The sequence below is a fragment of the Populus euphratica genome, unplaced genomic scaffold, assembly GCF_000495115.2.
Source record: "Populus euphratica unplaced genomic scaffold, PopEup_1.0 scaffold264.1, whole genome shotgun sequence".
Taxonomy (NCBI): Eukaryota; Viridiplantae; Streptophyta; class Magnoliopsida; order Malpighiales; family Salicaceae; genus Populus; species Populus euphratica.
The window spans coordinates 25,047-51,489 of NW_011500144.1; the positions used below are offsets into that span (position 1 = coordinate 25,047).

General features: G+C 33.0%; 3 protein-coding genes across 7 annotated transcripts; 2 read left to right on the forward strand and 1 right to left on the reverse strand.

The window, feature by feature from the left end:
• The first annotated feature begins 4,776 nt into the window (after window positions 1-4,776).
• Window positions 4,777-8,059, forward strand: LOC105110705 (glutathione S-transferase L3-like). Of its 2 annotated transcripts, XM_011005819.1 has the most exons (10): window positions 4,792-4,930; window positions 5,026-5,109; window positions 5,212-5,272; window positions 5,366-5,452; window positions 5,916-6,014; window positions 6,101-6,203; window positions 6,286-6,365; window positions 6,547-6,654; window positions 7,485-7,565; window positions 7,678-8,059. In XM_011005819.1, the coding sequence occupies exons 1-10, from the start codon at window positions 4,914-4,916 to the stop codon at window positions 7,681-7,683; spliced, it is 726 nt and encodes a 241-aa protein (XP_011004121.1). In that variant the 5' UTR covers window positions 4,792-4,913; the 3' UTR covers window positions 7,684-8,059. The 2 variants fall into 2 exon arrangements, with proteins under 2 accessions (XP_011004122.1, XP_011004121.1); XM_011005820.1 differs by lacking the exons at window positions 7,485-7,565; window positions 7,678-8,059 and adding an exon at window positions 6,928-6,958 and having other exon boundaries at window positions 4,777-4,930; window positions 6,547-6,680.
• Window positions 8,060-9,806: 1,747 nt separating this feature from the next.
• Window positions 9,807-19,025, forward strand: LOC105110706 (TBC1 domain family member 8B-like). Of its 3 annotated transcripts, XM_011005823.1 has the most exons (19): window positions 9,807-10,440; window positions 11,022-11,091; window positions 11,485-11,766; window positions 11,797-12,279; window positions 12,371-12,517; window positions 12,641-12,754; window positions 13,694-13,752; window positions 14,079-14,145; window positions 14,298-14,349; window positions 14,453-14,545; window positions 14,675-14,758; window positions 14,873-15,273; window positions 15,582-15,643; window positions 15,822-15,891; window positions 16,373-16,453; window positions 16,614-16,715; window positions 17,346-17,470; window positions 17,809-17,884; window positions 18,456-19,025. In XM_011005823.1, exons 1-19 carry the CDS (start codon window positions 10,394-10,396, stop codon window positions 18,495-18,497), a joined length of 2,457 nt encoding a protein of 818 aa, XP_011004125.1. In that variant the 5' UTR covers window positions 9,807-10,393; the 3' UTR covers window positions 18,498-19,025. The 3 variants fall into 3 exon arrangements, with proteins under 3 accessions (XP_011004125.1, XP_011004123.1, XP_011004126.1); XM_011005821.1 differs by having other exon boundaries at window positions 11,485-12,279; XM_011005824.1 differs by lacking the exon at window positions 14,298-14,349 and having other exon boundaries at window positions 11,485-12,279; window positions 14,482-14,545.
• Window positions 19,026-19,161: 136 nt separating this feature from the next.
• CDL1 (Protein kinase superfamily protein) lies at window positions 19,162-23,664 on the reverse strand. Of its 2 annotated transcripts, XR_839516.1 has the most exons (6): window positions 23,349-23,664; window positions 22,453-22,643; window positions 22,003-22,192; window positions 21,536-21,927; window positions 19,371-19,961; window positions 19,162-19,280 (listed from the first exon to the last, which is right to left on the reverse strand). XR_839516.1 is itself a non-coding variant. In XM_011005825.1 (5 exons), the coding sequence occupies exons 1-5, from the start codon at window positions 23,470-23,472 to the stop codon at window positions 19,683-19,685; spliced, it is 1,176 nt and encodes a 391-aa protein (XP_011004127.1). In that variant the 5' UTR covers window positions 23,473-23,664; the 3' UTR covers window positions 19,318-19,682. The 2 variants fall into 2 exon arrangements, 1 of the variants encoding a protein (XP_011004127.1); XM_011005825.1 differs by lacking the exon at window positions 19,162-19,280 and having other exon boundaries at window positions 19,318-19,961.
• Window positions 23,665-26,443: the final 2,779 nt, after the last annotated feature.

Here is a 26,443-nt window from a genome sequence, read left to right on the forward strand (position 1 = left end):
TCGCCTGAGGCTAAGAAGAGCTGCAATAAAATGAATTGTTTGTCAGTAAGCGTTTTCTTAGCTACTCCGTTCATGGACTTGCCTTAGCCGCTACATGCATCATTTTGCTCTTGGAAATACTGATTAGCTGGTTTTGCTGAGACTGGGCCAAGAAATAGAGAACATAATAACTTTGTATACCCACCCACAGCAATTCCAAGCTCCTTCCAGTTCTTATCGTTACCTTCCCGTTTCAAAACCCATCAATTATTACAACTTTCGACTTTTTACACAGACTTGAAACCACATCACTTACATGATACCACCGCCATGCATCAAGCCACGAGCTTGAAATCCAGAATTTAAGAGATCCATCGTAGATGAAAGTCATGGAAAGTGAGGGGAAGTGTTGCGAAAGGAACGGGGGAGATTCTCTTCTTGGGTCTCATCGCTTAAGGCAATATAGTAAATTTACAGTATTTTTTTTTTTCATATCAAATTAAATGGGAGACAAGAACTAAGCAAAGCCAAAATTGGTTTCAAATAGAGTAGAACTTGAAGCCACCAGTCAGCTGCTTAATGTGACATGGTGGGTTGACATGATGAGCTGGTAAAGTAGATTCCATATGACGTCGCCAATCTAGTGGGTGCATCCGCAAATCGAATAACCTGAAAAAAACATGGGCTTAACTTTTAAAGAAAAAAAATAAAAATAAAACAATGCTAGTTTAGCTGCTTTTACATAAAAAATAAATCAATGTTTTAGATTGATAAAGATCAAATTAAGTTAATCCACCCTAGGTCATGTTCTTGGTTGGGTTCATAACCTTGTCTTTTAAAATCCTTTTTTAATTATTAATCAGTTATAAAAATAGACAATGACAATGTATAAAATTATAAGAGAAAAATGTATTTTTCTTATTAAAATTGTTTTTCATGATTCATATAATTTCTTTTACAATAAAAATTGTCCAAGTCTCAATACTTTTTATATGATTGAAGAAAAAATAATAATAAATGTGATGAAATCTTGTTAAGAATTCATTAAAGAAATTTTAATAATAAAAAAATTAAATATAATTAAATATTTATGATATTTTTTTTTCATATTAGATACATAATAATTGAAAACAAATTATTAACATTTCTATGAAAATCTATAACGATTGAAATATCATGTTAAACATTTTCATATATTGCATTTCAATCAAAATTAACAAAAAAAACTCCTCATTTTCTTATTTGTATTTGCTCTCTCTCTCTCTCTATATATATATATATATATATATATATATATATATATATTCTTATTTGAGACCTTATTACCTATTATACTATTATATTCATCCATTTTAGCTTCTATTGAATAAAACAGGCTTGATTGTCTATTTTCTTGATAAAATATAGGATAAGGTATTTTTTGGATAATTCAAATCGAAAAAATTGAATATCTAACTGGAATATCCAATCAATTATGTTCCATTTAATTTTTATTTCATAGCTTCAGGGTAAGGAATGAGAAACCTTTCTTTTATTATATGAATTTAATTTTTATTTTATCTGAAAAAATTATTTTTTCTCAACAATATCTTGGCATTTAATCTAATAGCGTTCTGTTAAATATGAACAAAATTGATAAATATTGATAACTCTCATTAGAGTATTATAACATAAAAATTCATTAGATAATGAACTTTTGGTTCTAAGCCATCTCTCATGATAAATCAATAATTTGAAGTGCTTGTCTTGTCTATCCTTGATAAACCAATGTTTATATATAGATGTAGGATGATCTCTTTGGAAAGTAAGAATCCTCTTTGACATCTTTTTATTTGTAAAGAATTCTTGATATACAAACATATAAATAAGGAGTTGATCTTTGAATTAAAAAAAAAAGTTGGTCTACAGGGTCTTAAATGAATTGGTTTATTCAAAATATACCTTGTTTTTTGAAAGATTTCATCATTCATATAGCCTATTAATAAGAAGCTTGTTTCATTCATTTTGTCTTTTTTTTTCCTTTGTTGTGAACTTATTGAATATGTACAAATAACAAATAAAATAAAACATGAAAATAACAAAACAAATGCCATTATCCAATATAATATTATTAAAAGAATAAATTCATATAATATTATTAAGACAATATATTTATTGTTATGCTTTTACACCAAAGTGACCTAGAGTACTTTATTTTTTTGATTTCATTTAATGTCTATTGGTGTTTTAAAAGTTTGTTTTCAAAATCCCAAATAGAATAATTCAAATTATATTGACACATAGCACAACTTGTCAAAGATATTGAGTTATTATGAGATTTACCTGTTCTCTACCCCGATTAAGATATCCTTTGTTTCACAAAAAAAAAATTGAGTAAATCATCTAAAAATTAGAGCGTGAAATAGCTATAAAGTGCAATTAGATATATGCTTTGGAGGTATTCAAATTAATATTATCAACTAGAATAATTTATGGTTGGCTTGTTTAAACTATAAAAATAAAGTATTCAGACTCCACTTAGAAAAACCCAATTAATATCATATCCATGATCACTATTTGTATCATATTCTATTTATAAATTAGAAATTGGAGTAATTTCAAACTACTAATTATAATCAATCAAATAATTTGATAAATACATCAAATATTTTACTAAAAGAGTGAAATGAATTGAAAAAAAGAAAGTTATAGAAAAAAGACACGATATTGAAGCATTTTCCTTATATGTACAAATCAAAATCAAGCAGATTTTTACTCGGAGTAGAGAAAAAAACGTAAAAGAATTCAAAAAACCTACTAAGAAACAAGAGAATGTTATTATGATTTGAATTGGATCATGATAAAGGAATACATAAATGAGAAGTTAGTTTGATAAGTTTAATGAATTTTTTAAATTTATAGGCAAATGGGTAAAAAAACCATCTTTTTTAAAAAATAAAGAAAAAAAACCCTTCGTTATTTATTAAATGAGATCTACATATTGATTTTTTTTTTGTGATATTTTATAAATCATATGCATCAAAAGATGCATGTACAATTCTTAAGAGATATAATTTGATTATAATCAACCAACTTAATCAAGGAAGATTACGCTTTCTAGGTTAAGATGTTGATAGAGAAATCTTAAATCCACTCATTGATCCTATAGTATATCTATGTAGAGAAAGTGAAACCAAAAACTTGTATTTTTTTATTTTTTATTTTATTTTTAAAAAATTATAAAATCTGATTTTCAATCAATCTAATGCTGAAAGATAAAATTAAAAAATAAAAAATAAACAAAAAATAACTCAAGTCAACATGGTTAATTTGAAAACTTGCAACCCAGCCCATAAATTTAGAATAACTCTATAAAATACAAATTGAAATAAATTATAAAACTTGCAACCCAGGCCATAAATTTAGGATAACTCTATAAAATACAAATTGAAATAAATTATAAAACTTGCAATCCATGCCATAAATTTAGGATAACTCTATAAAATATAAATTGAAATAAATTATAAAATTTCATACCTAGTAAATCCATTGTTGAACTTGAATGATAAAATTAAAGAAAAAAAATTCAAAATTAAAAAAATCATAAAAAATCTCGAGTATTAAAATGAAAAAATACTTAGCTTTTTATTGTTTATTGTTATAGTGAAAAGTCAAGCTGTTATAGTATATGTTAATTATTTTATGGAATTGTTTATATGTATTTTATTTATTTATTTCTAAATCTATTTTTTTTAACATCAAATGAACTGAAATTCATCTTCGAACTATTTTAAAATTGCAGTCTAGTGTAATTAAAGGAATTTAATAAATTTTCTTGAGTGTTGTTTCAAGGTGTAAATTTTAAAAGTGAAGGAAATGAACGAATCTCCCTCCAACCTTTTGGTTTCTTTTGTCCTCCTTCGTATACTATTTTTCTTATTCAACATTGACTATATCCGTGGATTAGTTTATTCGTTAAATAAAACGGAATTCTTTTTTAAATAATCTCAAAAACCTACGAAGATAAATCAAAGTAACCCTTCGTCCTAACCTGGCCTCCGAAACTGCACCCAACGAAGATCCTGGAAGAGTTAAATGTAATTACGTTATTGCAAAGATCACTTTTAATGCAGGTGGTATTTTGTTTTGTTTTTTTAAGTATTTTTTATTTAAAAATATATTAAAATAATATTTTTTATTTTTAATTTTTTTTTCTATCATCTAATTAAAAAAATTTAAAAAATAAATTAGTTTTTTTCTTACAATGTTTTCAAGCACTGTATCTATTGTTTTACTAATTTTTATATTTGTAGTGAAAGAAATACAATAAAATATTTAATAATAAATTAAATTGCATTTTATGCTTGGAAACTTGCTAAAAATTTGAGTTAGAAACTTTTGTTTTTGTGTAATATTTTTTTTATATTTTTTTAATTGAGTTTCATAAAAATACCAAATATTACACATGTATATTTTACTCCACATAAACTTTAACCATAATTTTTGTTAAATATATATTTAAATACAACTAACTATAATTTAACACACACATATATATATCAAATCAAATCACAGCCGAAGACCTACTAAACACATTCCTAAACCCATTCCTAAAGTATTAAAAAATCCAAACTTTTTACTGCAATATATGTGTGTGTGTGTGTGTATATATATATATGTATATATATGTATGTATCAAATCACAGCCGAAGACCTATTTCCAAGACAAACACATTCCTAAACCCAATCCTAAAGTATTAAAAAATCCAAACTTTTGACTGCAATGCATCATAGACTCGCCCAGCCCGCTCTGCATTTGGACGCAATTTAGTCCCAAATCGCTGCTCTTTTGTACCTATAAAAGGCCTCTCAAGCCTTCAATCTTGCTCACCAGATCACGCATGTTACTCACCAACCAAACAAACGAGTCTGACCGCTTGCACTAATCCCAATCCATGGCGACTGCTTCTGCGTAAGAATCTCCTCCTGCTTTCTCTATATTCTGCAACTTGCTGCTTGCTGTTTTAGTGAGTTCCCTAATTTTCCGTTTGTTTTCCAAATGGGAAGTTTGGATAAGAGCGTACCAGAGAAATTGCCCCCACCATTGGATGCTACTGCAGAGCAACCTCCACTCTTTGATGGAACTACCAAGTTTGTTTTCTTTATTTCTTTCTTTCCCTTTCGCGTTGTGTTTGATTGATAGTACATCGTAAGAATCTTGTTTCTAAAATTAGCTGTTGTGCTGTGTTTAAGATTGTATACATGCTACACGTGTCCATTTGCCCAGCGAGTTTGGATCACCAGGAACTTCAAGGTATCTTTTGCATTTCATCATCATCATCTTCAGTTATATCAAGGATGCTTATTTTTTTTATTTTTTTAATCTTTAATTTTTCGATGGATTCAGGGATTACAAGATGAGATTAAGTTAGTTCCTCTAATCCTTCAAAATAGGCCTGCTTGGTATCCAGAGAAAGTTTACCCTCCAAATAAGGTCAATATTCTTATTCTTACTGCTCCATTAGTGCTTCCTTCTATCATCACCCTGTCACTCATACCCTATTGATCAAGAATTAATACACAATTGTTTACTCTTCTTTTTATTTTTGTAGTATCAGTCTAGCATGCTTCTATTTCGTCAGGTTGTTTGTAATGGTGGCAGTGCTAATCTACACATATATAGGTCAGGAATTAAAATGGCGTGGACATAAAGCTGATGAATTACTGAGTTTAGCCTGATAAAATTACGTACTGAGTTGTTGCTCTTCGTATCTTACATGAATTTTCCATTGAAAACTCCTGCAACTTTGTTGTCATTTTTGGATACGTGAAGATTTTGGATAACTGGTGTTAGTACTAATATGATACCTAGTTACATCAAGTGCATATTGTCATTTGTTCAACCTATGCATTATTTATCATTTCTTGTTGGATTAGAAAACCCTTTTTGTTTATAGGTACCATCATTGGAACACAATGGCAAAATTACTGGGGAAAGTCTTGATTTGATTAAATATTTAGAAAGCAACTTTGAAGGACCTTCTCTTCTCCCCAAGGTAAGATGCAGATAATTCTGTTGCACTCTTGATGAAAACTCTCCTACAACTTAGACAGACAAAGTTAACAAAGAAAAGTTCTTCAGGATCCTGCTAAGAAAGAGTTTGCTGAAGAGTTGTTCTCCTACACTGATAAATTCAACGGTACAGTGTATACTTCATTCAAGGGAGACGTGGCGAAGGAAGCTGGTAAAATCCAGATATTCCTCTCTTTCTATGCCTAATGTTTTGTATGCAAACTGGATTAACTTTAATCATTAACTTGCATCAGGTCCTGCTTTTGATCACTTAGAAAATGCTCTGCATAAATTTGATGATGGGCCATTCTTCCTTGGCAAAGAATTCAGTTTGGTATGTTTTAATTTAATATTACTAGAGCCTGAACCTATTCTATTTGTTGAATCGTTCACTTTATAGCACAATCACGGTGCAATCTTATTTTTTAATTCAGAAATATGTGGGATGGTTGACCATTGCCTTACGACATTATTTGAGTGTGTCAGTTATATGTTTAAAAATCATTTGTTCTCAGGTGGACATAGCCTATATCCCATTTGTTGAAAGATTCAATATCTTCTTGCTAGAAGTTTTTAAGTATGATATCACTGCCGGCAGACAAAAACTGGCAGCTTGGATTGAGGTAATTTTGAATCTATTTTCTACCAGGTCATCCAATCATTAATTTAGTTATTCTTTGCCGAAGAAGTTTATTTTATCCATCCATTTGATACCACTTTGGGAATCTTTTGCTTCAAGTGTTTACTTCTCTTTTTTTTACCAGGTCATCCAATCATTAATTTAGTTATTCTTTAACAAGATAGTTTATTTTATCCATCCATTTGATATTATATGTTCAGCTCCACTCTGGGAATCTTTAGCTTCAAGTGTTTGCTTCTTTTTTTTTTTTTACCAGGTCATCCAATCATTAATTTAGTTATTCTTTGCAAAGATAGTTTATTTTATCCATCCATTTGATATTATATGTTTAGCTCCACTCTGGGAATCGTTAGCTTCAAGTGTTTGCTTCTTCTTTTTTTTACCAGGTCATCCAATCATTAATTTAGTTATTCTTTGCCGAGATTGTTTGTTTTATCCATCCATTTGATATTGTATGGCTAACTCCGCTCTGGGAATCTTTTGCTTCAAGTGTTTGCTTTTATTTTTATATTTTTAATTCGATCCGTGTCTCATGTTCTTGCACTTTGTTCCTCCCTGGAGTGCCTGGTTCTGTACCCTTGCCATACCCACCGTTTCTTCTTCTTCTTTTGGTCTAAAGATACCCTCTGCTTGTAGTAGTTTTGCTGGATCTTCAATCTTGCATGACTGGGATCATGTATAGTTATTGTTTTGGCATCATCTATAGTGTCCACTTCTTAAGCTTATGATGAGCAATCATTTTCTGTTGAGCAACTGAGCATTGGAGCTAGATTTTCTAGTACACCCTGTCCTGAACCAGTATTCCATATGCAGGAGGTGAACAAGATTGAGGCTTACAAGCAGACAAAAACTGATCCAAAAGAGCTGGTTGAATTTTTCAAGAAGCGCTTTTTGGTAAAGCACCAAAGTCATCTTGATATACTTATAGCATCTATTCATTTTTTCCCTCCAAATTAATGTTGGCTGTGGTTAAGTAACCATTCTCCTCTTTATCATTGCTCTGCAGGCTTAGATTTTAAAATGCCACTGTGATGAATAAGGGCCCAGGTGTCTCATAGTTGAATAAGATTGGTTGTGTTTGTACACTCGAGGTGCAAATGTCCACTGGTTGCGCATCATGGTCGGGTCTCCGTGGATAGTCTACTTACAGCTCTAGTAAATAATAGAAGTTGAAGCTCTCTGGGCTTTTCCAGCAGCCAGGTTTATGTTAATTTGGTGACTGTATGTATCGGGGGCTTTGTAAGTTTCTGTTGCTTTGAGTTCAAGGGTCATGCCTTGTTTAGTGTGCTCGCTATACTTTCAAGATTGTCTTGCTTTAGCACCTATTATGGGCACTATTGTAGAGATGCTGACAGCATCTCTATTTAATAGAATTTATGTTGTCTCTCTCTCTCTCTCTCTAAAATCAATTATTGAAGACTTTCGCCTCGCAGATACAAATGCCATGGCCCGTTTAAACTGACGGTGCCTGATAATATATCAGTTTGGGACCAAATAAATGCAATGCCAATGGCAGGTGGTCGTGCAGGCAGGCACTGGCAATGATCGCCATTTCTTACCCTTCTCCTTGTCCTTTTGTAAAGATTTTGCATCTTTTTGTTATATTTTATATATTTACTGGTCCAAACTTATTCATTCAAGGTATTGGGTACAATTTGGTTTCAATAACCACAAAAAAAAAAAACATGACGTAGATAATACAAAATAAAATATGAAAAGAGTTTATTAAACTTACATATTTTTTTAAAAAATTGATAATTTTTTTTTTACTTTAGTTATATAGTAAATATTGTATTTAAAGACATATTCCCTTTGTATTTTTTGTTTTATAAATATAAAAATTTATTTTAAAAACAAGTTTATTTTTATATTTTTACATCTATTTCCATCTCTTGAACCAACAACATTTTTTTTCTTCGGTTATTTATATCACAAGACAGTTAACTACTAAACGCTACTTTATATTGCAAATCACAGGACAACTCTCTCCCTACATACATGATAATAGAATAAATTATATTTTTTTTATTTTTTAAAAATTATTTTTAATATTAGGACATTAAAATAATTTAAAAATACTAAAAATATATTAATTTAAAGTAAGTGAAAAAATAAAAATTTCAAATTAATTCATTAAATAAATTACTAAAGAAGCTAATGGCTAATAACAATAGTAACGGTAAATGTTATATTTGTTGATTTCTAAGCTGCTAATTCCATTCCTAATTATGATAACAGAAAAAATTGTAATTAATTAAAAAAAAAGAAAAAAAAAGGAGCGTTGTAAATGGATAGCTTTGAAAACCACTTAGAAAACGTTGCCATATACGTGTAGTAAATAGTAATGCCAATCAATAATAAATCAATAATTCATATGTTTTGGAAAGATTAAGTAAAAAAAAAAAAACATAACGGGATGAAAATTAGAAGTGCGGTGCCAAAATATTTCTTTAAATTTATTTTTTATTGCAGCACATTAATATGATTTTAAAATATAAAAATAATAATTTAAAATAAATTTTTTAAAATACAATTTAATAACATTTCCAGACAGTCACTAAAATACAAATGCAATGCAGTGGGTGAGGTATTGGCAGTGATATGCTTTCCTATCTTCTAATAAAGGAAATATAATTGACGTCAATGCCACTTTTGTTTTATTACTAGATTAGTTTTGCTCATGCGTCATCATGGGCTGTATAATTTTTTTTTAATGTAAAAAAAGTGATAGATTAAAAAAAATCATGTTCCAAGTAATTAAATTATAAATTTAAATAACACCATAAAAAAGCAATAACAATAAAAAAAATTAACTTAAAAATAATAAAAAAATTACACTTGAATCTATTTGGGATTATAAAACAATTTAATATTAATCTAATTAAAAAAATCAGAAATTTTTTTTATCTTAAACAAAAAAATAGAAAATATCAATTAAAAAAATAAACAAATTTAGATGAACTCCTTAAACCTAATTTAATATAAAAAATTTATAATTTGTTAAACCCGACTTCAATTAAAAAATTTAAATATAATTTCATTTAATTTGAAAAAATTAATTCATTAAAAAAATTATTAATAAAAAATCTTATAAAAAAAAAGAAGCTAAAATCTACAAGAAAAAAATAAAAAAATTGAACCAATCAAACTCCTATGCTATAAGCCTCCTCCACTGGAGATTCATGATTTTGGCTCCAAAATATTGAAAAGAAACATCCACAATGTTTGCCAGGGAAACATCCATTATACCACCAAACTTCTAGTCGTTAGAGCATTGAGCTCTGTATTCTGTCAACGATATTAAGAGGAAAGGTTGCTGCGCTCCCAGCAAGTCCACAGATGAGAGACATAAATAGAGCCTGGACACTTATGGAAGGTGAGTCAGAAATGATTGTGATAGAGATGGGCTCCCCACAGCCCTAAACGACACGTCGTGGAATGTGCAAACAGGGGGGGGTGGTGTCACAGTCAACCAAGTTGAGTTGGTGGTGTTTATCTATTGTGGATTAAATGCCACGTCCTTTTACCCGCCTAAGCGAACACAGCACGTCGCAATCGATTCTGTAACGACCAGGTCAGGCCAGAACAGAGCCAACAGCGGCTTCAAAACAAGCAGCTCACGATATAACAAGTCATGTATAGCAGCAGGAGAGGACGAGGCAAGATTCTAAGTAAATCAAGGAAACATCCTTAGATCTCGACAAATCATAACAAACCCGAAGATGATGGAGAAGAACTTCAATCTCCTCCACATTATCCAACACAGAAGGTACTACAACAACGAACACTTCTCTTGTTTCCACGTGTCGTTTGATGCTTATCTCTCTCAAAATTCTTTGAAATGTTCTGGTTTTATTTTTTTTGCTCTCTCGAATCTCATAGCTGACGGTGTTGCATGCCTATAACAGTCTAGATTGATCCCTTTTTAAAAAAAGAAATTCGGATGCTTTAATGATAGTGAATGAAATGCCTAGTTGGTTTTTCAAGAAACTGTGAGGGTGATATGTAGAGATTATCATGAGAGGTGTAAAATTGTGATACTGGTACGTTTAAATGAAAAGAGAGAGCTATGGGAAGTAGGATTGGAATTATACGTGTGAAGGATGTTGTTGTCCTTGTTGAGTAGGCGTGCGTTGGAGGTTGAATCCAGGCAAGTTCAATTCCATTACATTCAAGGTTTCTTACATTCGTGTTTAAAGATCTTGTTTTTGGCAATATGTTGTCCCTTTGCTTTTTTAATGAATGAATTTGTTTGCATTGAGTGTTTGCATTTTCTCCGAAATGGGGATTTTCGATGACTGATTTGGGGGCATTTGAGAATGAAGAAATTGTTGTTGATGATGTCAACAGGGACGGCTATGGATTTGCTTTAAGACCTCAACACATACAAAGATATCGAGAGTACGCAAATATCTATAAGGTATGGCAGACACATATTAAGAAATTTTCTCAAATCAAGATGTTTAGCGTAAGTGATTGGCGTGGATTATTTTTAGAATCATTGACCTTGTATCGAGAATTGATAAAATGATATGTTTGGAAAGCAAATGGTATTAGACAGTTGCAATTTCTTTCTAATTTCTGGTGTAAAGAAACATTAGTTTCTCATCAGTAAATTGAGGATGTGGAATCTATATATATATATATATATATTATCCTCTTGTTTGTTCAAATGTTTCTTCAGTTCTTATTTTGCTGAATTTGTGTCACCGAGTATTGTGGAGTGTTGAGTATAAGACAGTGAAAGCAATTGTAAAATTAAAGAGTTAAAAGGTGTTTTCACTCCAACACAGTAGTGCTTTCATGGTATCAGGAGGAGGAAGAGGAAAGGTCATATAAATGGAACAACTTCATTGAACAGCAAGCAAAATCTAATCATTCTAGCTCTGCCGAGGAGGACTGTAGAGAGAACTTGCAGGCTGAGGCTGATGAATTGAGAGAAGAGACTGTTTTCAAAAGGGGCCGGGAGGAGGATGATTCAAGTGACAAGAATTCAGATTCTGATGGTTCAACCAAAAGTTATCCTGGGAAAGAGGTCAAACTTTCAGGGCAACCTGAGAAGGAGGTGCAACTTTCAGAGGAACCAGAGAAGGAGGTGCAACGATCAGAGCAACCTGAGAAGGAGGTGAAACATTCAGAGCAACCTGAGAAGGAGGTACAACTTTCAGAGGAACCTAAGAAGGAGGTGCAAGCTTCACAAATACAAGAAAGGGAGACACTGCTTTCAAAAGAATCTGACAAGGAGGGGCAGCTTTTAAAAGAAACAAAGGCCAACAAGGTTCAATCGTGGTCTTGGACGAGACCATCTCTTCATGTTATTGAGAATATGATGAGTTCACGTGTTAAGAACATAAAGGATATGAAATACAGGCATAATACAATAAACGGAGACCATCTTCCATCTATAAAAAAGACAGGATCTTCAGGAGGATCCACTGTGGCGGAAATTGACAAGGAATTATGCATTAAAGAGACTTCTGATGATAATGTTGACAAATCCACAGGAGAAACCAACGTGGATAGTAAGGAGTCCCCAGAATCATTCTTTCCTTGGAAAGAGCTCGAGTTCCTCGTCCGTGGGGGAGTTCCAAAGGACCTCAGGGGAGAGGTAAATCTGACACTGTTGAGTTTATCAATGGACTTTTTAACTCCTTATATGCGCAAAAGTACATCTTCCATGTATGATTCTGACATTATAGGTGTGGCAAGCCTTTGTCGGTGTGAAGACACGTCGAGTGGAGAGATATTATGAGGGGCTGCTTGCCGAAGAAAGTAATACAGATGAAAGCAAGGAACACAATAACTCAAATGCTGCACCCAGAAAATGGAAAAAGCAGATTGAGAAGGTCATTAGATGCATGCACCTTGGATTTTATGGTTCAATCTTTTAAATTTGTAGGTTCCAATTCTTTTTCTTTGGGTTGCAATCAAGTTTTCTCCCTAGAATGATTTTTGTGTTTACTTTACAGGACCTACCACGAACTTTCCCAGGTCATCCTGCCTTGGATGAGCGTGGTAGGGATTCCTTGAGGCGTGTACTTGTTGCATATGCTCGACATAACCCTTCAGTGGGGTATTGTCAGGTAATTAGGATCTGACCAAGCCTTCTTTGTTAATTCTAACGATCCAAATAATACTTTGATTTTTTAGCTCAATCTTTTCTTTTTGGACCCAAAATTGTGTAGACATTTTTCTTTTGACTAATAACTACAGAATGAAGTCAAAGCCTAAACTCCATCACACTAACCAACTTTTGAGACAGCTATGCTAGTGTTATTTGTTAGATTAAATTTCTTTTAGTTTCTCTTTTCTCTCTCTCCAGCCCTCAATCTCCTTCTTTTCATTTGCCATTTCCTCTGCAGTTTCATTTTCTAATAACCAGTTCACTGTTCATTATGTTTTACTTTCTAGGTTTCTGGTAATTAAACGCTAGTGTCATAATTTTAAGTAATTGACGCTCAAGACCTCATAATTGAAAAAAAAAGATTTTTATGCGAAGCTTATCCTTGTTGTATGAAAGGAAGAAGTCATTGTTTTCTTGAAAAGAGATGAATTTGAAGGTTTTTGAACATATCAGGGTCTGATTTGCTCCAAACTAACTTTATTGGCAAGCCTTGGTTTTGTAAGTGATCAGGTTAGGTAATAGGCTGTACACCAGTCATAACAGGTTCGACTTGCTTCAACTGGCCATCCTTTTACCATATCCCCAATCCTTGAACTATCTTTATATATTGATTATCGTCTAATAGTGACCTTGGCTGTTTCTATTTTTGAGGGCAATTCTTAAGCCAAAGAAACAAGGGGGGGAAACTGATTTCTTGATTTGGATTGTCAACTGATATATTATTAAAACATTCCAGCAAGAACTATGACATCAAAATCTGCTACTTTGGTTGTCTGTTAACGTTGTATTTCTGCAGTTCTCGTTAAATGCAACTCATGTGATAGGCTTCTTTTAATATAATACAGACTGGTGTGATCTCTTTTATTACTTACCTTAATTAGTATGAAAACATTTGCAGGCAATGAATTTCTTTGCTGGCTTATTGCTCCTTCTGATGCCTGAAGAAAATGCCTTTTGGTAGGTTTGAGTAGCTCATTTCTTTCATCTATTGCTTTAAAGAAGGTACATGCTCTCTAAAGTAACCAGGGATAATTATTTAATAAAACATCTGAATGGGGCACTGTGAGTATGGAATGGAATTTAAATTGTTGGCTTTATATTTGGGACCCAAATTTCTTTTTTCCCCTTTTTCATTGGGAATGGACTTGAAAAGTTTTTGCATTTGTTTTACTTTATATGTTTCCTCCATTAATCTGCACGTGTATCCATGAAGCAAATTGACAACAAGCTAACTGTAGCCAAGTTAGTTTTAAGGACTGGCTTGTTTTGGTGGAACTTCTCAGGACTTTGGTGGGCATTCTTGATGACTATTTTGATGGCTACTATACGGAAGAAATGATAGAATCTCAGGTGATATTCATCAAGATTTTCTTAGGGACAGTTGTTGTTTTTGCCCTGGCATATATTTTGATGTTCATTCGATTCTGATAGATCCACTTTTCAAATTGGGGTTCTTTTCAGTTGTTTAATGTTGATTAAAAAAAAATTCTTTGTTTCATTAGGTGGACCAACTTGTTTTTGAGGAGTTGATACGTGAAAAATTTCCTAAATTGGGTTAGTCCATCTACAGAAGCTGTTATGTTGACAAGTATTGTGGTTCTGTTCTTACATTAAGCAGTATATATGGTTCTTTTATTCCTTTATGCTTCTGGTGCAGTTAATCATCTGGATTACTTGGGAGTGCAGGTGGCATGGATCTCTGGACCCTGGTTCCTCTCCATTTTCATCAATATGCTTCCCTGGGAAAGTGGTGAGCTTGGGTGGTTTCATATGGCATTGCATATTTTAAACCGAGTTTTGTTTCATGCTCTAGTTTTTCTTTATTCTCTTGTTTCAGATTGACTTGAATCTTTGCTGTTCCTTTTTTTTTTTTTTTCAGTTCTCCGAGTTTGGGATGTTCTTCTTTTTGAAGGAAATCGTGTAATGCTGTTTCAAACAGCTCTTGCTTTAATGGAGTTGTATGGTACTTGAATGCACACAGATACACTATGAGGACATATTTTATTTAAATTGTGAATCAGTGATCTTTTGAGAGTATTCAAGATGACATGATTCCAAGCCGTGTAATTTCTTGTAGGTCCAGCATTAGTTACAACTAAAGATGCTGGGGACGCGATCACTTTATTGCAATCACTTGCAGGGTCAACATTTGATAGCAGCCAGCTTGTTTTGACTGCTTGCATAGGTTATTTGGCTGTAACCGAAGCTAGATTACTACAGTTGAGAGAAAAGCATAGACCAGCTGTGCTTGTAGTAGTTGAGGAAAGATCAAAAGGGGGAAGAGTTTGGAAGGGTTCAAAAGGGCTTGCATCTAAGTTGTACAGTTTTAAGCATGATCCTGGATCACTAGTAGAAGAAAAAAAAGTAAGCGAGGGAGACAAGTCCTTACTGGAGTCTCACTCCTCTAATCTGGATGATTTGCTCAGTGGCTTAAGTGTTGACCAAGAAGTAGATTCTTTATCAGATCTTCAAGAACAGGTAATTTTTCTCTTCCTTCCTTCTTTGCACTGTAGTGCTGCTTTCCTGAGTTATGAAAGTCATCCACCTGATGCTAGATTCATGTTTGAAGATTCACAAATACCATCCTTTGGTGCTGCTTTATTTTGATGAATTTCTATCCGTGATAACTGACAATTTTTGTGCAATTATATTTTCCTGGTTAAAATTTCCAATTATATTTGCAAAAGTTATTTGAGGCTTAATAATGTTACTTGTGATTGTGGGGAAAATTCATGCAATTCACTTCCCTCTCATTTGAATTTCAGCAATTAACAGCTTTTGTGCAGGTGGTTTGGCTAAAGGTTGAGTTGTGCAGATTGATGGAGGAGAAAAGATCTGCCATACTCAGGTTAGTGCCTTCTAATTTCTGCAATCTTTTGGGATGCATTTTTACTTCTTCGCTGGATCATATTTGATGAAGAAAGCACTACAAAAATGAGATGCACATTGCAGGAGCCTATCTTTTGTCAAAAATTCATGGTTTACTTGCCTCTAATATTCTGCTTGAGTTTTTTTTCCTTTTCCAGAGCCGAGGAGCTTGAGACAGCACTAATGGAGATGGTCCAACAAGATAATCGACGACAATTGAGTGCAAAGGTATATTCAAAGTAGATTCAAACAACCCTTATTGCTTCTGAATGCATGACAAAATAGATACATGTTCTGGTATACATGCAAAGCACTTTCCTCCCTCTGCTCGTAAGTGTTTTGTGTTGTTTTTGGAATTTTTATTGAACCATTTACATAGATTTTCCCGACTTGTGTAGTTTGGTACCCTCAATTTGGTGTCATATTTTTACCTCTTTGATGGTAAACTAGCCAATTGACTTTTTGTATTCATGGAGCTCCAATTCATAAGACTTAAATTTGTCGTATATTCAAATTATAATTAGTATCACCCCATTCTAGTCTCCCACCATGTTTACTTGAATGGTTGATTGATGCAAAGCTGATAAATGAGAAGCCTGATATAAAAGGTCGTTATAAATGTCCACAATCTAGGAGCTAGTCATGAAGTCTATCCATTTTTTAGCCTCAAGCCACTCTACTTGCTGCGAAACTAAAATTTGTTCTGCAGGTTGAGCAGTTGGAGCAAGAGGTAGCTGATCTAAGGCAAGCCCTTGCCAATAAGAAAGAACAAGAAGCCGCAATGCTTAAGGTTAATATTTCCTAATATTTTTCCATGATTTCTAATTTTTTTAGTGAGTGAAAATACATACTCTTATCATGTGTTTATGGAAAAAGGAATCCTATTTTATATAATATTAGGAACTCATTTATATTATGTATAATATGTATATTATTCGTATTATCTGTAGGTCCTGATGCGGGTAGAGCAAGAACAGAAGATAACTGAAGAAGCTCGAATAGGGGCTGAGCAAGATGCAGCTGCACAAAGATATGCAGTAAATGTGCTTCAGGTTCTTGTTATACAAGATTACAATAGACCATAGATTTACATTTATGGAAATAAAGAGTGCTGAATTGTTTGTTGGGTTTTGAGAAAGCACGTATTTTATTTTTGAAGTTAAATTTCTAGAATACAGAGGCATGCCTTCTCCATCCTATCAAAATGAAATAGATCTTATCGAGAAGCTGATTACACTGGAAGGCTTATTTTCTGTCAAGCAGTTTTTTATCTTGGTCAGGGTCATGGTTTTATTCTATGATAATGTTCTTCATGTGATAACTCAGTTTGATTAAAAAGATAGAACTACTGTGCCGAACACAATTTTGGTAATTAAGGATTAAATTCATATCAGGAAGTCTTGAGCATAGATCAGAGCTTGAAATTAATTTCATTCTCCAGAGAACTTAGCATAATATTTATCTGGTCCTTCATCCAGTTTTTTTGAACTGTCACCCATTGCTGTGGGAAAAAAAAGAGAGAGAGCTATATGATGAGGTACGCTGGAACTTTTATCCAGGAGATTGTTCCATTTTTCTCTCCTTGCCAACATCGTTGTAGATCCAAGAACTCAGCATAATATGTCACTTTCTGTCTTTGAATTACACAACTATATTGGTTCACAATAAAGTTATGTGCGCAGGAAAAATATGAGAAGGCTATGGCTTCACTTGCTCAGATGGAACAGAGAGTGGTCATGGCTGAATCAATGTTAGAGGCTACCGTACAGTACCAGTCTGGCAAAGCTAAGGCACTATCTTCACCAAGGTACACGAGAAATATGTGTTTCTTATGAATATTTACTTCCTCATGGATAAGATCTAATAAGTTTTCATGATAGTCCTTTCAACAAATGTAGCCAACTGTCAATCACAGCATAAAAACGAAAAATCCTAAAAATTCTCGAAAGGTCCTGTGAATCAGGGTCGGGTTTTCTGGCAAGCTTAATATTTTCATGCGTGGACCGCAGCGGTACTGAGCGCACTTTATAAGCACGTTCCTAGTGCCATGAAATCCATTGATTCATCAAGTCGTACTTTTAGCTCCTATATTTCTTCACTTGCAAGTATATCCTTCTGCATTTTTTTTTTCTAACTCACTTACAGGTCAGTGAGCTCCTCTGTGGAAAGTCCCAGAAGAAGGATAGGCCTATTTGGCCTTGGCTGGCGTGACCGGAACAAGGTAAGTTTTTGCACATAAACAGTACACACCTGATTTCTTATGACTGTTAATGCTCAAAAAACAACCTCTAATCACACGGACAGAGAGAGAGGGAGAGAGAGAGAGAGAGAGGTTAAATCTACTTGTAAGCATTCACTACTAGAATTTCTATGGTGAAATATGCAAAAGACGAGAATCCTCCGCAATTTTGGACCTTTAACTGTGGAGTGTAACTTACCAATCTCATTGTCCCTCCGGGTTTTTTTTTTTTTCTTCTTCTTTTTCAGTCTAAGATTTTCCAATGGATAAAGCACCTAAGATAGTGTTTTGGATTGGAATAAGATTTTTCAATTGTTGTTTTTCAAAATATCTTTTTATTTAAAAATATATTAAAATAATTTTTTTATTTTTTAAAATTTATTTTTAACATTAGCCCATCAAAACAATTTAAAATTATATAAAAAAATTCAACAATTTTCAAGACCGATTTCTGAAAGAAAAAAAGAAACAGAGTCTTCATCGAGTTTAAGCCACAATGCATTGTGATTGTTTTCAATCTGACAGCTTAACATTTATAAAATTCGTATGGCAGGACAAAGACAAACCGACAAATGATGATTCTGGCACCAGTTAATCTAGCAATGAGGGGAAAAACTCGAGCACTTTGTAGAAAGGTAGAAACAACCAAGAAGAGGGGTAGGAGGGAATTAGGGGACGACTTTTACACCATTCATTCTCAGCAACATGGCACCTGTTGCTCAAGAACTCACTGATTTGTTGCTGTAATTATGCACGGACAGATGGGTCGGGGTAAAGGAGCCTTGTATCTGCATCGATGCCAAATCAAAATAATTAGACAATTCTTTGCCCTTACATGATGAATTTATATGTGCAAGAGTTGGCTGGTCCTGGTAGATCCGTTTTGCTCTCTGACATGTTTTTAAACCTTCATGAGACAAAAGATCCACTGTCGCGACAGATGCCGCATATGATGGTCGGTCTTGGGGCTGGAAAAAAAATGTTGAGATTTTGGCGCAAGGATGCTGTACGGATGCATTAAGATCATTAACATGTTTATTGTTTGTGATGCTACCTGCCACCACTTTTCATGTGAAACAAATGCTAATAGTTGCTGAGTTACATGTTGCCCTTGGCCATCTCAGATTGTTCCATTTTTTTACAGCTACAAGAAGATTGATGATAAGCATGACATGTTTTGAGAATGTGAATAACGCCCATCATCTGTTACCATGACATCAAAGCAACTGTTTTCTTTTTATAAAAAAAAACCCTTTCCATGAGAACATCAATCCACTATTGCAATATCATCGTGCTTCAAACTGTTTATTCGGAACGGGTCAGGGTCAAATACATGGCAGAGCTATACAGCCAGATATATTTATAGGATCACAACAACCCAGTGATTCAAACTGTTTATTCGGAACGGGTCAGGGTCAAATACATGGCAGAGCTATACAGCCAGATATATTTATAGGATCACAACAACCCAGGTTCCAGTATCTCCTGATAATAACTGGAGTAGGGAAACATGCTGATCTAGAATGATACAAAATTTGATAGGAAGGAAAAAAATGAGAAATGAGCTGACACTGGAACTCTAGAGCTTTTTGAGGTTGTGATCCACATGGATTCGAAAGGAGACTACTTACTCATAATACAATCCATTTAGCATCCATCAAGACTTTTCTTGGCAATAAGTCGGGCAAGAAGTCTGCTTGGAACTCTAAATCTCAGTTACTTTTGCACACAAGGATAAAGCAATGTTAATTTCCTCGTTTGATTTCTCTCAGATCCACTATCATTGAGTTTTACCACCCCTCTTTGCTCTAGGAGGAGGCGAGGCAGGGGGGTAGCGGGGTCTCTGGCCTGTATCTGCATCAGGGTCATATTTTTGAGAAGCAAGGTAAGTCAAAGCTGTGACAACATCAGCTATGACGGGGCGCATATTAGGCTGCTCTTGAACACACATCGCTGCAACAGCAAGAGCTTGGTACAAGCCCCTTGGAGGATACTGACCTTGAAGCATTGGATCAGCTATGTCTGAGAATTTTTTTCTGTCTTTGAACAAAGGTCTTGCCTGTAATAGAAGTAAAAGATCAAATACGCATAATCAAGCTGCAAATCACCACCTTCACACACAATTCTCATCAATGATAAGTGCACAAGATTTTTTTTTTTTTTTTTTTTGGGGGGGGGGGGGGTTTGGGAAATGGATTCCCAAGGATGGGATCAAATTTTTGGATTTCATGGTTAAAATTGGTGGTAGTTTCAGTGAACACTTGTTTACTGCAGGTAGAGTCCGGGTTTTTTTTTTTTTTCTTCAAAGTGCCTCTAGGTAATTACTGGCACAAGATAACTGCAAATTTTAATGTTGCCTTCAGCCTCTGTCAGGGTCATCATTAGTATCAAAACATTTAAAGCATTGTATTCACTAGCCATCCACCAGAAATTCAATGAAAAAAGAATCAACATCAGAGTGAAATTATAGAAAAAAGAGTGTAAAATTATACATGTGATGGGACCTCACCTAACAGTTTAAGTTTTTTAGTTGAGATGGTTTTTTGATATGGTATCAAAACTTCAATGACCAAACGGTCACGAGTTCGAATCTTACCATTTCTATTTATTTGATAAAAATTAAACATAAAATAATGTAGATCTATGCAAGTTTCAAGCCCAAAGAACTTTTATTTGAAGAGATGTGTTAAAAAATAATATAAATTATATCATGTGACCTCGACATGGTAAAGTCAAAGTTCATTTGTAATTTTGCATTGACATAACCTTTACCATCAGTTTTCTATGGCAAAAATATTAACATGTAGATGTTGTAGCCATATACCACAGACCACGGTGGCACAATTACAGAAATGTGAAGCAAGAGAAGTGCACACACTTGATTGACATGTTGATAACTCGCACTAAGAAGTGAATGAGATTCTAAATTATTTTTTATTGTAGTAGAAGAATATGCCAATATTATGAATAAATATTCTTATAACAATTAAAAAATTCCTAAACAATTTGTGTATATGAAAAAATACAAATCAAATAACAGATCAACCTATAAAACCATAATTATATAACTTTGAAGGATGAATTCACAATTAAAAATGTCCGATGGCTTAAACAGTAAAAAAAAAAAAAAAACAGAGAGCAATTTCACTGGTCATGTGAACCGTGAAAACAACCACGTGTCATTAAATATATTTACTAATAGTAATGGGATGCCTAGGATGTTAGTAAGTCTATCTATTTTATCTAGCCCGACTCACAAAATTAGCACCACAGCCTGTCTGCTTGGTTTTTATTGCGGCTGGCATAAATGTCAGTTGGATGGGTGGTGACCCCGATCATACTCCCACTCGAGGGAAGTACGATGGTGATGATGATATTCTGATTTCTCTAGACTTTGTACATAGCATATATTTGTTTTGACAGAACAATCAGTGATAGAGAACACCCTCTTAAGTGAATAATATTGTCTATAAAACCTTATACCAACCTCCCAGAACCAGTGACTGGTTGTGCAGGCTGATGAAATGATAATGGCAGGAAAAAATAAGGGATCATAGTTCTCAACAGGGCCAAGCAGGGTCTCAAATCTTATTCTTCAACAATAATAAAATGATAAAGTTAAGGATCCCGTACCCATGCAACCAGATTCTGCTCCCCTGTAGCTTTTGAATTGTCAATTGCCTTCCGCCCTGTAATGATTTCCAGTAGAACAACCCCAAAGCTATAAACATCTGATTTCAGAGTTAGTTGTCCAGTCATTGCATATTCTGGTGCACAGTATCCGTAGGTGCCCATAACTCTAGTAGATACATGGGTGTTATCCCCAACAGGACCCAGTTTAGCCAAGCCAAAATCTGATAGCTTGGGATGATAACCTTCATCAAGCAAAATATTGGAACATTTTAAATCTCGGTATATAACTGGGGGGCTAGCTTTATCATGCAAGTGCTCCAATCCTTTTGCTGCCCCAGCAGCTATTTTCATTCTTGTGTTCCAATCAAGCCAGTTCTTACCAGGTGGAACTTCTGCAAAAGACTCGATTCAGCCCAACAGCCAAATTAAAAAGTAGATACCAATAAAAAAGAACATAATGTATATACCATGTAGATGGTCCTCTAAAGATCCTAGAGGCATGTATTCATAAACCAAAAGCCTTTGATCTCCATCAGCGCAATAACCAATTAGATTAACAAGGTTAGGGTGGTGAAGTAGACTTAACATCAACACTTCAACTAGGAACTCCCTGTTCCCTTGCAAACCATTTCGATTAAGTTGCTTGATGGCCACAACCTGCACCAAAGAAAAAGGAGAGATTCACCTTTCACCATACATATCATATTCATGATAGAAGCCCCATTTTTTTTAACGAGTTAATAATCAAATCTCACACGCTAAGCTTCTATAAGAATTGTGCATGTGGGATCCAACAAATAGCTTTTAGAAGAAATAATAAGAACCATTAGATTAGCAGCACGAATTAGAATATGCAAGACTTACACGCTGCTTGGAAATCTGACTCGTTCTCTACATAAAGTAAGAAGTTGACCAACCTGATTAGTGCTTTCCAGATATCCTTTATACACTCTTCCAAAACCTCCCTCACCTAAAAGACATTCCGCTCTAAAGTTTTTAGTTGCAATTGCCAATTCACGGAATGTAAAAGTCTGTGCTGTAGTGCTATCAGACCCTCCATTTTTAGACTCCCCCTTAACACGCAAAGGGTAATCATTCCTCAATCTCTCTGCAAATGCAAACGGGGGAGAAAAGGATGAAGACAATAAATGATTTGGAAAGTGTCAAAGTAGGGTTTCCACCAATAGAGGAAACCAAACCACAACCATCAACAGCTCAAAAGCAAACACGTATTAGGAGAAGCAAACATCAACAAGCAAATGAATTCTTGTAATGATCCAAAGAAAACAAAAATTTATAAACATTACTGTCCCTGTTCACAAGGCAACAGCAAACAATCTTAGCACCCACTCATCCTCACAATGGAACTCGTAATTTGTGATCTAAAATAAAATCAAGTCCATGTAGAATAAAAAACGCGAGGATCCATGAAACCATAGTACTTCGTAGGTATGGGAAAACACAGAAATATAATGAATTAGTGATTGCTAAAACAAGTTAAGCTATTAAGAGCTGTCTGAAAGTTATCATTAAGATTTAGTTTATTGGCTAGAAACACTTGCAATTATAAAACAAAGTACAATCTTTAGAATGAAAAACAAAGTAACGTTATCGAACAAACGAGTGAATGGTCAATCACCGAACGTTCTTAGACTTTGGTCAGAACAAGGAGACAAAATCTCTGATCAATTAAGAAGACACCCAGATAAGAAAAGGCAAAAAAAATTCATAATCAATAAAAAATAAATAACCAAATCCTAGTATATTCAGAAAATCATAAGAAAAACCCGAAGTACAAGATTCAAAGACAAACCTGGAGAGGTTTTGGTCTGATCAAGTGGTTTCTGGTTCACGATCACCCTATTCTTGTTGTTGTTGTTGTTTTTCTTGTTCTTTGTAGCCCGCCTTGATATACCAGAACATGGTATCCATTCCATTGCTCTCTCTCAAACCTATCACTCTCTATCTACACAGTTTAAGCACTAGCTAAAGATAATTCAAGTGACTTTACTGATTGATACACAGTGGCCACGGACGTTGATGATATGGAGAGAGAAGTTGAAGAAGCCCAACAAGCGCGCTCTCTCTGTCCGTGCTCTTTTCTTTTTCATATTTGGTGATTGGTGGAAACGGTATTGTTTGGGCCATATTCTTACGAAACGGTAGCGTTTTCAAGGGGATATCACGGTCTACTGATCACGGGTCCCACGAGGATCGAATATTCCTTTGTCAGGTCTGTCAGTCGATAAAAATGGACGGTTTAGATGAGAGGTTTGTGCAAGCGTGTGATGCAGGGGTATGGAAGTAAAAAAGGAGGATGCATTTACTTTTATTTCGTTTCAGTAATAAGCAGGCTGCTGACGGCTTCATCCGTTCATCGAACCCCACCTTTTTGTTTCAATTCTGGCTGGCATATTTTGTTCTAGTAAAAAAATAATAATAATAAATAAATTAAATAAATCTCATTTTGTTCAAAATCTTAGTTTATTCCAAAATTCTGCCTACAGTATTCGTGGTTTTTTTAGATATTTTTTTAATTTTAATATTTAACAATATGTTTATTATGAATTAAATTAAATTTAACAATATCATAATTTTATAACCCAAATTACAAATTTAAAAAATTAATCCATTAAAATTAATTTAATATTTTTAAAAATATATATGAACTTTAACTTTTTTTTATTCAAACTATATTACTTTTTCCGTCTTCGTGTAGTTTGTTTCAAGAATAGAATTAAAACCACTCCCTCTTTGTTTTTATTTAGAAAGTCATGTCATGAAAAGAGATAAAGAGAAGGGGTGGGGTCGTCGTCGTCGTCGTCGTCTTCTTCTTCTTCTAACCTAATTCAAAATAATTGTTTATGAAAAAGAAAAACCTTTTTTGTGTGCCAAATGGTTGGATTCAAAGTGTAAGACAGGCACGTCCTACAATACGTGACAGCCAACGAAAGCACTTCTTTCTAAGAACAGGATCCGGCCGGCGGGAGGACGGGCAGGCAGCGTCCACATCACGGACACTTCACAGGTTTTTAATATTAACAATCCTTGACTTGGTTTTGCCCCAAAACATGATCCAGCTCTCTCTCTCTCTCTCTCTCTCTCTACACTGTCCCGCTGGGACCACGATAGAGATCTTTGATATTTCGATAACAAAATATTAAAAACAACCGTGAAATTGCTGTGGATTAAAGCAGTCTTTTTTTAAAATATATCATTTTCATCTCCAAAGTTTGTTTTCTCGGATGAGTCTTTAAATTGCAAAATTAAAGGATAATTAGTTTAATCCTCTAATTTTTCAAATGACACTTTTAGTCACTGTCTTTTTTGAAATTTAATTTTGATACAGGATTTAATTTTTACTAATTTTTAGTTTCTAGTTTAAAAAAATGGTTTTTAAATTCCAATAATAACAAAAATTTTGCTTGACATCATTTTTAATTATTAAAATAATTAATTTTAGTTTTAAATAATTCTCTTTAATAAAAAAATTACATTAAAGAGTTTTCTTTATTAATATTGTCTAAAATAATAAATCTAAACTTGAAATGTTTTTTAAATTGTAGTTGATATTTTATTTTTTCATTAAATTTCGAGTTGTTTAAAAATATAAATTGATCAAAGCCTCTAAAGTACTTTTTGAATGTTTCTGAGGAAACAAAATTGGTTAAAAATCAAAGTTTTAGATAAAAAAAAACTTATGTCTTGTTTTCAGAGACATCTCCAATCACTTGATTCTAATAAATGTCTTATTGTTTATTTTTTAAATTTTTTTAAAAAATAAAAATACTTTTTAAATATTTTTGAGCAAACAAAATTAGTTGAAGTTTTCATCGCATTATTTATCCTTTTAAATTTTAAAATATAAAAGTTTGTGGGCTAAACCTTTTATTGATGAGTTACCCCTTTAAAAATATATTTTATTATTTTTATTTTATTTATTTTATTTTTTTATATTTTATCATCAATAATCTATTTCTTCATTGTTTATCTTGTTAAATTTTTTTAAAAATAAAAAATCTAAAATATAGACTAGGCCTTTTATTGATGTGCCACCCTCCTAAAAAAAATATTTTATCTTTTTTATTTTATTTTTTTATTATTTATTTATATTTTATCATCAATGATCTATTTCTTCATTCAAACTTAAAATGAAAAAAAAATTGTTATTTTATTTAAAATAATTAGGCTTATTTTTTCTATTTTAATCTCATATATATGATTTAATTATTTTTTTTGAAAAAAAATATCTTATATAAAAAAATTTCATTCTCTTTATATGAACAAATAAAAAATATTTTTAAATATAAAAAATAAATTTAAATCTAAAAAAGACATAGTTATAAGTTTAATTTGTTAAAACAAAATTTACGTGAATTATTTTTTTAATTGAATATTATTTTTTATTATTTTTTTAATATTAAATTAATTAGAAATTTAGTTTTTAAATTATTTTTCAGTATTATCCTCATAAATTTTACAGAGATTAACTTGAATTAAGATAAACCTCATATATTATTTTTTTAATATTAAATGAAAATACTGTTTAGTGTCAAGCCATCATTCCAGCAACGCAGCCATAAAAAGCGTTGAAGTTTTTTCCCAACTTTAGCAATGATCTTTGAGGTCTTGTTTGCAAAATCATTTCGTCTTCTTTCTTAACTCCAACATATTATATAAAATTAAACCCTGTTCAAAGTACGAGTCTAGCTCACCATCTAGCTCACAGGCACGACCTTGCAGGTTCAACGCAGAGTCCTGCATATAATGATTAATTGCAGTTTGCAGACATAATAGGACGGCAAAACTTAGGACAGTTAACGTAGTGGTTGATGCCGAAGTTGATTGGAAAGACATTTAGCAGGATCTTCAATGCGTAATTACATGCAATGTCACCATAATGAAATC